At 48.8% G+C, this 13,016-nt stretch overlaps 1 protein-coding gene across 15 annotated transcripts in view; it reads right to left on the minus strand.

Moving 5' to 3' along the window:
- Nucleotides 1-59: 59 nt before the first annotated feature.
- DNM2 (dynamin 2) overlaps nt 60-13,016 on the minus strand; it is an 83,877-nt gene continuing 70,920 nt past the window's right edge. For 7 of the 15 annotated variants that reach the window (XM_043964232.1, XM_043964304.1, XM_043964261.1 and 4 more), the window contains 7 exons: nt 12,402-12,515; nt 6,680-6,789; nt 5,494-5,605; nt 5,123-5,287; nt 4,543-4,778; nt 3,533-3,784; nt 1,338-2,918 (listed from right to left, as the gene is read on the minus strand). In XM_043964232.1, coding sequence (XP_043820167.1) covers nt 2,849-2,918; nt 3,533-3,784; nt 4,543-4,778; nt 5,123-5,287; nt 5,494-5,605; nt 6,680-6,789; nt 12,402-12,515 — 1,059 coding nt within the window. In that variant the 3' untranslated portion in view covers nt 1,338-2,848. Of the gene's footprint in view, nt 284-1,337; nt 2,919-3,532; nt 3,785-4,542; nt 4,779-5,122; nt 5,288-5,493; nt 5,606-6,679; nt 6,790-12,401; nt 12,516-13,016 lie in introns of those variants that run through there. The other 8 variants (XM_043964338.1, XM_043964321.1, XM_043964329.1 and 5 more) reach the window with 2 other exon arrangements.

The following is a 13,016-nucleotide window of genomic DNA, read 5'->3' on the forward strand; positions in this document are numbered from 1 at the left end:
GGCTGGGGCCACAAGTTGACTGCCCCCAGGGCCTGTGCCCCTGGAAACCAGGCTATCAAGTTTGGGCCTAGAGCAACATGATCAGCAGGAGGGAAAGCCAACTCTCCATGGTGCCACTGTAGGGAGCTCAGGCCTAGCCTGAGTGGGAAAAGACACCCTCAGCTCCCAAGGCCCATAAGGCAGTGCCCTGGGCAAAGGCAGCAGGCTGGCGCCTATGGAGATGGTTGTCTCTCAACCAGACGAAACTCAGAAGGGCCGGGAAGGAGCAGAAGGAGGTGGTCGCCTGAGCACAAGAGAGAAATAGAAACAATAAGTTTAATGTTGCAGAGAAGGCCTTGGATTGGTGGCGTGGTCAGATCATTGGGTGACTGTTCCATGAAGGTACCAAGTGTAGGGGCGGGTTCCCTGTTAAGAGTGGGACAACTCTGCCTCAGATCTTGGGGTGATGTGGGTAAAAGCCTCCAGGTAGGGGGCAGCTAGGTGGCGCAGTAGATAAAGCACCGGCCCTGGATTCAGGAGTACCTGAGTTCAAATCCGGCCTCAGACATTTGACACTTACTAGCTGTGTGACCCTGAACAAGTCACTTAATCCCCATTGCCCTGCAAAAAAAAAAAAGCTTCCAGGCAGAAGCTTAAACAGTCTCGACCAGTTGAAAAGCTTGGACTTCTGCCAGACTCCATCTCTCCGGGACTACTACCTCTGCGATTCTGGAAACCACAAGGTCTTGGTGACAGGGTAGAAATTCTGCAGGCAGCAGAACCGAATCCCTCTCCAAGGCATACTTACGTGAACTCTGATTTGTCTGGTTTTGGACCTATGGGACAAGAGCTATTTCTCTAGGCCAAACTAAGGCAAGAGGAAATGGATGCAGTACTTCCTTAGGGCATCCCATCCATCAGTGCCTTGGTGGGGAATTACAGCAGCAGTTTCAAGACCCTCAAGTCTCCAGGGAGTAGTTTCTCTGGATCCTAAATCTCTGACTAGACTCCCTATCCAAGCAGCTCTACATTCTTGAAGAGAGGGGAAGGTTCATGCCTGAAGACTTAAAAGGGCTGGACAAGGTTTTTAAAGTTCAGGTGGGAAGAGGAAGGTCTAGGGATTGGAGGCCAGATAAACTGCTTTCTCAGGTGTCCTGGGGGAACAGCAGGTACCTAAAGATGAATGGGGTAGGGCAGCTAATTCTGATGTTCCCAGTACCTCCACAGAACTCAGGTATGGGGCTCTCAGTGAGGAGCAGGGGCAGCAGACGGAACTCAGCAGGGGGATCCCCCAGAAGCAGATTCCCATCCCCTTTACTCCCAAGTGAAGACAGGAGAAGACAGACACCAGCCACCAGTAGCTTCTTCCCTTTATTTTAGTTTATTAATAGGGTACAGAGCAGAGGCACTTACACTGGTCAAATTGAGTGAAGGAACAAGTTAAGTCCCACAGAGGTGCCAGCGTGACCAGAGCTGGAGCCCATTTTCCACAGAGGGTCCTAGAGATGCTAGGTCTGGCATATGGTCTGCCAGCCAGGCTGAAATCAGCTCTGAGCCCTGTGCAGTCCCTTAGGCAGACATGGTCCCTGATCCAAGTGCTCCCTGGCCTGGGGTTGGGGGATGAAGGGAAGACCACTTTCCCAAGAGTCAGTTCTGTACCCCAATGGGTCCCCATCCCCACAGCAGGGGCTTAAGGCAGCTCTGGGGTTTAGAGTGGGTTTAAGGGCTGCAGATACATCTCTGGAAGTTTAATACAGAAGCTACAATGCAGCAGTGTTGGGCTTGGGCTTGTCGGTTTAGGTAAGCCTGACTTCCAGAAGAAGTATGTACAACTGGAGGTGGCTGGGAGTGTAAAGGAGCAGTCCACAGCAGTGGAGAAATCAGGAAGACCAAGACTCTGGCCACCATAAGCGGCCCCCCCCCCCCATTTAGGGCTGGCTACTTTCTGACTAGGTACATCTGATAACCCCAAGCCAGGCTCTGGTGCTTGCTACTTCACCCCTGACCTGATACACTGTCACTCTGAGCTCCGGGGGTGATGAATCTGAGTGAGACCCAAGTTGAGAAGAGCAGTAATGCCCGTTCAGGCCCTGGGCTGGGGGAGGGGGGCGAAGACATAGTGTGAACTGGCTAGCAGGACTCTCCCCAAACAAGATGACTTAGGGAAGAGCAGCCCTGACTTCACTGGCTCATCTGGTAGTAGCACATCCATCAACTTGAGTACGAAGGGTGTGGCAGCTCACCTGGCCTCCAGCTTACATTTGGTTTAATCACAAGTCATGCAAAGGGCCAGACACAGAAATACAGGCTCTTGCTGTGCCCAAAGCCCAAGATTCATCGATCCCTCCCTCCCCAATACATTTATTTATACATATACAGTGCCTACGGTTACTGGGCAGAGCTGACAGGCCACTACATCAGTCCCCACCCCTCTGCCCTAACTCAGGTCCCAGACCTCATTCACAAAGTGCAAGAACCCGACCCCACTCCAGGCTCCCCAGGATTGCTCAGTTCAGGGCTAAGTGCAAGTGCCTTGGGAGCCCGCAGAGCTTCGTCCTGTTGGCATGTCCCTGGCTGCTGCCTGCATCTGTGTGAGGCTGGGTAAGGAGGGCAGGTGTGCCACCAGGCCCACTGGTTACAAGTTCGGATGATCCCTGCCTGGCAAGCATGGCCTCAAGCCTGGTTGTCAGGGACTATGGGAGAAAAGGGGGAAGGGAAGGAGGCCTCAGGGCCCAGAGCCACATTTGCTTTCTACAACCTTGGGTGTCCCTCAGAGCCAACAGTGTATAGAAACCCCACCCACAATGGTACCCTGATGGTCTGGTTGCCACACCCCACTGAGTACATGGGCTTTTTCTAGAACCCAGGGTTAATCTAGCAATGATGGTTCGGCCGGGCGGATAATGGTTGGCCGGTTCGGTGCGGCAGGGGGTCTTCTGCTGTAAAGAAAATAGAAACAGATGGGAAGAGAACCCAGTGAGGATGGGGAAGGCAAGCCAAGAGGGGAGAGAGTAGCATGGGCTACGGGGCTGCTGATCTAGCCAAGAGTCTCCAGTCTCCTTAACCCCCTTAGACCATGTCAGAATTCAAATGCCTATGGAAGCTGGGTCAATGGGGAGGGTCTGAAACTTAATCAATTGGCTAGGGGCCCTAGAGCATCCTTTCATAGACAAAACAGCCACCTCTAAGCCGAGACCTTCTCTATCCTGATGCTGGGAATTGGATGAGGATTCTTCCTTAAGTAACAGCAACTAATCAACTAAAATAAGAATGTTGGCTCCCATGGCCAAGTCCCCTACTGAGAGCAAAGAGATATGTGTGTGCAGTAAGTCCTGAGGGGATGGGTTCAGGAAGGTGGCAGCCATGTCCAAGGATTCTGCTGGGACAGAGCTGAGAATTCCCAGGGTTGTTTTCTCATACTTAAGTGCCCTTTGAGTGAGGAAGCTGATTAACTAAAAAAACTGCTAAAGACAACAAGGCTGCTGATGATTCGGCTCTGTCCTCAGCAGGGAGCAAAGGGAAAAGGAAGAGGTAGGAGTTTAGGATGACTTACCTGGGCACACCAGGGGGGATGCCAGGCGGAATGCGTGCTGGCCGAGATGGGATCTGAGGTGGGGCTGAAAAGGGATCGTTGTTAGTGAAGACATTCTGAGGTCCAGGCCGAGAGGGAATAGGGGGAGCCACAAAGGAGGCAGCCACTCCTACAGGCACGGGGATCAGAGGTGGCCCTGGGGTAGGGCCCCTGACAGCAGGGGGCCTTCCTGGGGGAGGCACGCTGGCAGGAGGTCGATGCTGAGGCGTGGGACTGCAAGAGAAGACAGAGAACAGAGGCTGGGACCTGGAGACCAAGTGCCAGGCAGGGAGCAGTGGGATGAACCCACCCAACTCAGCCTCACTGGAAGGACTCTTGGGCTGGGCCCACCTTCAAGCTGCAGCTTCTTTTCAGCACATGGGGTGGAGGCAGCTAAACTGGTGGGCAATGTCTGTCTGCCCTAGGGTCCTTCAGAGCTAGGTATCTGAGATACCCCCTCCCCATCCTTCACAAGAGATCAGGTCCTCACTAGAATTACAAAATCTATGGGAATACAGAAGTCACTGAGCCCAGCAGTCTTTTTTTTTTTTTAAAAGTAAGGCAATTGGGGTTAAGTGACTTGCCCAGGGTCACACAGCTAGTAAGTGTTAAGTGTCTGAGGCCGGATTTGAACTCAGGTACTCCTGAATCCAGGGCCAGTGCTCTATCCACTGTGCCATCTAGCTGCCCCTGAGCCCAGCATTCTACAACATCCCCACCAAGTGGCCAACCAGCCTCTATTGGAATACCTTTAGCCACACTTTCTGAACCAAGCCTGATAAGAACATGTATATTATACACAAAGAGAATGATATAGGATATACCCCCTTATATTGAACCAACTCTGCTCCTATTTCTACCCACTGGTCCTAGCTCTGCTTCTAGGACCTAGCAGAAGTGAAAAGAAAAAAGAGGCACAAGGCCTCCTCTGTCCTCCTAAAACTCCAGGCCCACCCCCTAACCCAGGTAGACTTGCAGATGCTTGGCCAGACCTGTGCCTACTGCTAGAACTCTGGAGCCACGTGTCATCCACAGGTGGGGGCACAGGGGTGGACACAGTGCTAGTGCTGATGTCCCCAATGATGTTAAGTGCCTCCTTCAGGGCATGGTACATGCGCAGCATGTCTTCCCGACGTTGTGCCTGGTCCGCAGATTCCTCCATCAGGCTACTCTGGTCCGCAGAAGAGTAGAGATAGGCCAGTAGCTCTGAGTGGATGAAGGCCTTGGTCTGTGGTATAAAGGAAAAAGCCCAGAGATCAGGAGGTTCTGTCTCCTGTATGCACAGGATAAAATATGGAGACTTGACTAGCCCCAAAGAACCCCAAAGGAAGCCCTTCACGGTAAACTTAAGCCCATCTCCTTAGAACCCTCCTTTCAGACTTTCCCTTCACCTTCTGGGGACAAGGACTAAGATCTTGAGGGTAACCTATGAAAGATATAAGACTCCTGGGTAAATATTCACATCCCAGACTTCTGCTGTTGCAGAGGGGGTCTAACTACATGGAAGGTCTCCCCTTGGTCCAGCTGCCCAGGTATGAGTCACTGAATATCCTGGGCCCTTGGAATACGCACATTGTTGATCATGAGATGCATGATTGTCTTTGGCATGAGGTCACGGATAGACTTATTGATAATCCCCACATAGGAGTCAACAAGGTTTCGGATAGTTTCCACTTGGCGTTCCAGTTGAGGATCCATGGAGAAGGTGTTTTCTTGGGCCCCATCCTCATTCTCAGCCTGGTCCAGGGTTGAAAGAGAGCAATGAGTGCTTTGCATAGCCAACTCTACCCTCACATGCTCAGAGGAACCCAACTTAAGCACAAGAGAACTGATTCCTGCTCTGCTCCCACCATTAATGCTAGTTGAATACCCTCTGCTCAAATGGCAGGGCCTCAGGCCTAGCCCACTCCCTTCCCTCCCTTGACACCTAGATAGCTACCAACCTGGTCTTTCTCAGGATAGACCCCAGCTCGGAGGAAAGAGGCTTTCCAACTATCTACATCCTCCTGGGAGTCACAGGCTAGCTCAATCTGCCGTAGGTCCTTGTAGACATTCCTGCAGGAAGGAAGGTACAAATAAGAGGTTTGCTGAGGTGCCGGCCCACTCATAGCCTTGTCCTTCCACTTCCCTGATGACACCTGGTAGGATGGTCCAGGGCCCAGCTGATTGTGGCAAGCGATGCCCCAGATCTGATCTTTAATGGAAACCAGGAATTGGCCCTGCAACCTTACCATATATAAAAAGAAATACCTTCATTGTTATTCTGGGGGTAAAAAAAAAGTGTGTATGTGCGTGTAAATTGTTCCTTTTTTTAAAAAAAAAGGGCAAACAGTGACGAAAACAGAATTAGAAGAATGTTATACATGGTATCTACAATCATGTAGTTAAAGATAACAGCAGCAACACATTTATATCATATACACGGTAAAAGTCAAAAGGAAATAAATGATGATATGAATACTATGTAAAAGCAGACAAATATATCTTGTAGGAGCGGAGTCAAAAATGCTAAATAATGGAGTTTACACACTTCTGCAGTCATTTATAATCTTTGTTGCTGCTTGTCTGTTCATTCTCATTTTGTAATATGCTATTCATATATATGAATATCTGTATTTGTCATCTTGAGTCAAAATGTAGTATAAACAATAAAAAGGCACCTGGTATTTATAGCAATTATCTTTAGTCGGCTAGAAGCCTGTCAAAGGCCTTGATTATGGGACCACCCAAGAGCAATTAATAAAACAATTGTAAAACTTCTGCTGGGGATAAAGCACCAGCCCTGGATTCAGGAGGACCTGAGTTCAAATCTGGCCCCAGACACTTGACACTTACTAGCTGTGTGGGCAAAGTCACTTAACCTTCATTGCCCTGCCAAAAAAAAAAAAAAAGCACACTTTGAGGCTGGTTTAAGACAGAAAGACCAGACTCCACCTAGGAGGCACAACAAAATGAAACTTTGGAGCCCAAAGTTCTGATCTCCAGTCCCCCTGAAAGTAGCTCAAGATCTAGAAAGCCTCAGAGAAGGCTGTCCAAGGCACAGCGAAGAGCTCTGTCTGAGCTCAGGGGAGCACCTAAATGGGTGTTTGAGATCAGAGGGACTGTGGGGTCCCGCAGGGACATCCTCACCTCTGTTCTGTGTTGAAGATGGCAAAGACATGCTTATTGGACATGAAGCCCTTTTCCACATCTCGAATTTTGAGGTTATCCAACGGCAGCATGTACTTCTTCTCTTTTTCCTAAAAAAAAAAAAAAGACGAATAAATCCATCAAACAGGGCCATGCATCTCCATCTTTAGGAAATGCAGCCATTTTCATTCAGGTGACTTGCATTGCCTAATGTTGCTGCTGCTGCTACTACATGTTAGTGTATGAGAAAGGTCCTGAGGCCTGCTCTGCCTCAAGCCTTTTGGACCTGGGGCTCAGGAGCTTGACTAAGCTCCATGTAAGGATCCTACATGCTCCCATGGTGTCTGCCACAAGCGCTTAATAAGAGCTTGTTGCCTAACTGCCAGCTTCTCGGGTACCCTTAGGAAACACAGGGGACACTGATTCAATTAGCTGGCTGCCACTTTCTGGACCACAAAATGGACAACTCAGAAGCAAAGGATTCTGTGGGGTCTGAACTGCTGGAGGGCAGGAGCCATCCCTGAAGCCCTCAAAACTTCCCAGCACACAGCAGCTGCTCAGTTACTATCTGGTACTCAGATGACAGGAAACGTGGAGGAGGGCAAGTCTCTAGCTTCCTTCCAGAAAAGGGCAAGGAAGAAGGAAGCAGAGGGCAGAATGGGCCATATAGGTCCCTCCCAAACCAAACTTTGAGAATGGCAGGGAAAAGGTAACTGAGGTGGAAAAACCTGTGGTCTTTTGGTGGGCCAAAGGTTTGGTTGTGCCAGTTTGAACACTGATGCATGAAGAGAGCTGAAGGGCAATGACATGTGATAGGCCTAGCACAGCTGCTCCACCCAGGTGCGTACCATTTTCTAGCCCAGGTTTTCTGTCATGGGCAGATGGATGAACGGGCAAGGCTAAAGATGGTTCTTGGAAGATCTTGCAGGGTTCTCAAGCAAGCTCATTGGAAGGGCTCTGCCCTGCCTTCCACTTCAAGAGAGTAGAACCAGGGCTCCCCTATTCTTAGTACTGCCTATCTCCCCTCCTCCCCCCAAGCAGCAAAAAACTCTGCAGTTGGTTTGGATAAGTAGAAGTCTGTTGCTTTTGGAGGAGCCACCCTCCTGAGTCATGGGCTACAGCAGTTTCAGTGAAATGCAACATCTGGAATTGTTTATAACTATGTTCCACCCAGAAAGTATCTCCAGATGCTACAGGCACACACTCACCCCCACCCCACGTCCCCAAAATGACGTCTTCCTTTGTACAGGGGCCATGAACCTAAACCCTCCCTCTCCCACCCCCACCCGCCTGCCTTAGGATTTCCTGAAAAACCACAACTTTCTCCAGACTGGGTCCTGCTGAAGACTTGCCACGTCAGAAGAGACAAAGCAGATTCTTTGAGGGAACAGCAGTTTTCTTCTCCGTGTAAAATAAGCTTTAAGGACGCATCCCTTCTCAAAAGGACGGCTTCACAGGGGATGAGAAGAATCCCCCAAATTCCAGCCCCACCAGCCCAGTGTTCAGACTACCTGTCCAGGAGATTGCAAATGTGTACAGTAGTCTGCACATTGGTTAGGCTGGGCTTGGAAAAGCATCGACTCGGGAGTCAGGACTCCTGCCCCATAGCAAGGTAGAGGTCAAGGCAATACCACCTTCAGGTAAGTCCTTCAAGATTGGTATTTTTCTCCCTATAATACATCATCCATAAAATACAGGTCTAATAAATGCTTACTGAAATGACATTGCTCAGCCTCTGTAGGCTGGAGACTAAAGGCAACAGTATAGGAGTAAAATGGGCTCTGTGCAAGGGACAGAGGGCCTGGAGCCGAGTTCAAGAGGAATAAGCCCAACAGGCTGGGGTGGGGGGGTGGGGAGTCACTCCCTCAGAATCCTCCCTTCAGCCGTGAGGCAAAGGGCACAAGCAAGGTGGTGTCATGTCAAATTTTGTATTTTCAAAGAAATATGTGTATCTTTCCTTTTTTTAAGTTACCAAAATAAATGTATCTCAACTGTTCTTTGTTCATTCTCTTTCTTCTTCCCAGAAAGGTTTCTAACTGGTTCTGAGGGATGTGGGTGAGAAGGCAGGAAGGGCTGCCATGTGTAACGTGCTGTGTCAGGAGACGGGCTCACGATTAGCAGAGCAGACTTTCAGCTCTCTGAGGAGCAATGTTTTATTTCCCCCGCCTCACCTCTGGGACTCCCGCTGGCTTTGTGTCTGTAGAACACAGAGCCTTATTCACAGTGCCTGCTGGTTCTCATTACTCCACAGCAAAGGGCCAGACAGTGCTCCCACCGAGAGCCCTGCCAACAGGAAACTGCTGGCGGCGGACAGACAGGTTTAAGGGGTGAGCTGGGGAACGCCATTCCCCAACTCTCATCTCACTTTAACTGGAATGCCAAAGCTGGCGGGGATGTCTCCTCTCTCTGCTTAGGAAAAGGACCTCATTTCTAGGTTTACTAAGAGGAGGGGGAAAAGAAACTCAAACTGTCTAAGCCCCAATCCAGGAACAAACTACCATGTTCTGTATATTCCCAACCCACCCTGCTGGCCATTCTGAGTTCCCAAAGGGAATCGAATAACGCTCTGCATTTTAGTGCCCATCCAACTTCAGTGAATCTGCTGCCGTATCTGTGTTCTCACCAAGATGGAAGCTTGGAAACCATCAGAATGTACTCGCTCAAGAGCTGACGCACCACAAAGCAGACTAGCTTCCAGACTGTGGGGGTGGAAGGTTAAAAAAAAAAAAAAGGCAAAAGCATTTTCCAGGGTGCTTGGAGGAGTGATTCAGAGCTGTCATGGCTCCCTGAGGAGTCTGAAGCTTGGAAAAGATGAGGGGAGTAGTGTTTGCCTAAATCCTTCTTTGGCATTCCTTGGTCTAGGGGACATGTCCCTTTGCTACCTGCTCTAAAATTCAATCCAGAGGGGCAGTGGGGAAAGCCTAGCAAGGGAGACTGAAAAGAGGATGGATCCATTTGAAGTTATCTGGGTCTGGCCAATCAGGAAGCAGCTCCCTCCTTACTTCCAAGCAGCTCTGGTCCAATATCCCATCTCCCTCAGATGCCTCTGCTGTGCTTCACTGCACACACAGCCCACTGGTCATAAGGCAAGTATATTCCTACATACAGTCGTCTTTCAGCAGGGCCTGTTTCAGCCTGTGAAACAGACCTAAGGACACAAATCACGAGGTTCTACAGTTCTTTCCGCAACGAAGGCAGAAAAGGATTCCCTTTAAGGAAGAGGTACCCCAAAACACAACACTTTCCTTCTCATAAAGGGTCCCTCCCATGATCCCTGAAGAGCAACAAAATTCAGAAACTGGGGGGAAGAGACGTCTTCACTCCAGGGCCAAAGCAAAGTGCAAAGGGCTCTGCCTCTCAGTGTAGACATAAGCCAAGCTCCATGTGGCCCTGGCCAGGAGGCAGACCAGGGAAACCAGGCAGCCAGTAGTCAGGCTCTTTTTCCAAATGAAGGGTCAGGCCAGCTCAGGCCCCACAACTAATGTACATGTTTCCAAAGGTCCCTGCAGAGAACTTCCTTCCAAATCCTCATCCTCATACAGTTTCTCTTCTGCAGGATTGTGAGAAGGCTGGTTAGGGCCACCTTCCATTTTCAAGGAACCCAGCAAGCCTTGATCCTAAGAAGCATTTGGGATTCATTAAAGATATGGAGAAACGTGAAGATGTAATAGAGAAGGAGGGAAGGGCTTAGTCCCTACAGGCCCTCCAAGATGGTGGAAAAAGTCACCTCTTTGGCACAAGTGAGACAAAGTGTGTGGGTGATCCTGCAGAGAGAATCAACCAAGCTGTACAAGCAATTTTTAAGGGCTGCTTCTAAGAACTTTGCAAATAGGGGCCTGAGCAGCTTTTCTGCGTCTCTTGATGTATTGGTGGGGAAGGAGGTCTATCAGTTTTCTTGTTTAAGAAGTCCAACACTCTTGAGGATGACTTGGTTTTGCTGTGTGCTCAGATCTCACTGCTCTTTAACCTAACAAAGCCAAGACCATAGGATAAAGAACTGGAAGTGACAAGAGATCATCCTATAATCTAGCCCTGCATTTTATAGGAGGAAACAGACTCAGAGAGATTAATTAATTGGCCCAAAGTCACACACAGAGAGTAAAGAGCAGAGCTGGCAACCCAATCCAGGTTCACTAACTCCAAGTTCAGCGCTTCTCCCTCTTTCTACCATAGCTGTATCTCCTGTGTTCTCTAGGCTTGGGTCCAAGAAAAAGCAGAAGTGAATTCTCTAGTATCCTTCTACTACTACAACCTAAAGTGCTCAGGGTCACAAGGATGGGAAGCTAAGACAATTCAATGCAAAAATCACTGATTTAGTGTTTGCCGTGTATAAGGGAGTACCTCTGCTAGGTACTAGGAGGGATAAAAAAAAAGGGGGGGGGAGGGGCAGCTAGGTGGCGTAGTGGATAAAACACCAGCCTTGAAGTCAGGAGGACCTGAATTCAAATCCAGTCTCAGATACCTGACACTTACTAGGTGTGTAACCCCAGGCAAGTCACTTAAACCTCATTGCCCCACCAAAAACAAAACCAAAAACAAACAAACAAAAAGGGCCTGGAATGATGGAAAAACCTGTGCTATATGAGTGTAGTGGAATGGTCTTGTGCTACAGGAAATAACAAACAGGATGATCCCCGAAAAACCTGGAAAGACTAATGAACATCAATGTATAGTAAAGTGAGCAGAGTTGGGAGGACATTGTGCATAGTGACAGCAGTATTGTTCAATGAGCAATTGTGAATGACTTAACTATTCTCAGCAGTGCAATGATCCAAGACAATCCCAAGGAACTAATGAAGAAGCTTACTATGCATCCCCATAGTGGTGGGTTGTACATATATAACCTGGTTGCAATCTTGTGGAGGGGAGAGGAAAGGAAGAGAGGGAGGGAGAAAAATTTGGAACTCTAAATCTTATGAAAATGAATGTTGAAAACTACCCTTACACATAACTGGAAAAAATAAAATAAATGCTTGTTGCTAAATAAATAAACAAACAAATAAATAAATGAAAAATTTCTGTGTGTGTATGTGTGTGTGTGTGTGTGTGTGTGTGTGTGTGTGTGGGAAGGCCCTGCCTGCAAGGAACTTGCCTTCTGAGAGGCATTTGAATAAAAAATAGATCTCTGAGGCAACTGGTGGCACAGTGCAGAGAATGCTGGGCCTGGAGCCATAATGCCAGGGGGGAAAAGGGATGTCATAGGCCCAAGGACCCCCACACTCTATAGAAATTACAAATGCTTAGGAGGACCCTGAATTTACTTTCTAAATCCTACCCAAGCCCAGCCTCCCAGGTCTTCATTCCATACATGCTCACTAGTGAGGAGTACAAAGGAAGGCGCATGGATCACTATCAGTACACTGGAGTTAACAGCTACAGGAGACAACAGGAGGGCTGGTCCCTGGGGGTATCTCACATAGCTTCCAGGTCACATATGGGCCAAATAGTCCAGAACATGGTCCTCACCAGGCTGGCTTCCTACTTACCTTGGTTCCTGTAACTACAACTGAGATGTGATGCTTATTCTGTATAGCTTGAGCCCTAGTGTCCTCAATTTCTTTATCGTTCCTGACAATAGGCTGTAGCCATACTTCCCATTGAAGTGCTATATGGCATATCACAGTTGCCCAGCCCAGTCTGTTTCCTTTGAATCAGCTCGCCAGTCTACAATCAGGGTAGTGTCTCTTGCCATACCAACCAGTCAGGTTTCCTGGATACTCACCTCCTCATCCTTGTACCACGACAAGGACTCTGCAGTGAGCACAAACCAATACTCCTTAGAACCACCTTTCATCAGGCTGATATTGTTGATGGTCAACCAGCCCCTTCGAATCACCTGGAGGAGAAAGCATGGATCAGTATGAAACCTGGGCTTTGATAAAGGGGTGTGACCTGGTCAACTGCCCTACTAGGACACACCAAGAAGTTGGAAGGGCCAAATCCAGACAGAGCAGACTTTTAAACTCATTGGCAAACTCCCAGCAGAGTAGCAATTTAGCTCCTTCAAAGGCTGGGTCAAAACCTCAGACTCTTAGAGTCTTCTCAGGAATCCAAACCTTTCTTATCCTAACCAAGTGCAAGGGGGTGGCCTGCTCCAGGATTTTGGGATATACACCAGTGCTTACTAAAGCCAAACAACTACCTATCAGGTAGGTAGAAAGGAAGGTCAGGGATTCAGCCCATGGCTTCACCTATTTTAGGTTTGATTAATGGGCCATGCCTATGCTCTTCTGCATGGCCAAGCCTGGTAAGGTACAGAGCACAATGGGACTCTCCACTAGGAAATCCTGTCTTGAGGTTGTCTAGGTCATTAAAGACAGAACAATGAGTTAGAAAG

Source organism: Dromiciops gliroides, chromosome 1 (genome assembly GCF_019393635.1).
Source record: "Dromiciops gliroides isolate mDroGli1 chromosome 1, mDroGli1.pri, whole genome shotgun sequence".
In the NCBI taxonomy this organism is placed as follows: Eukaryota; Metazoa; Chordata; class Mammalia; order Microbiotheria; family Microbiotheriidae; genus Dromiciops; species Dromiciops gliroides.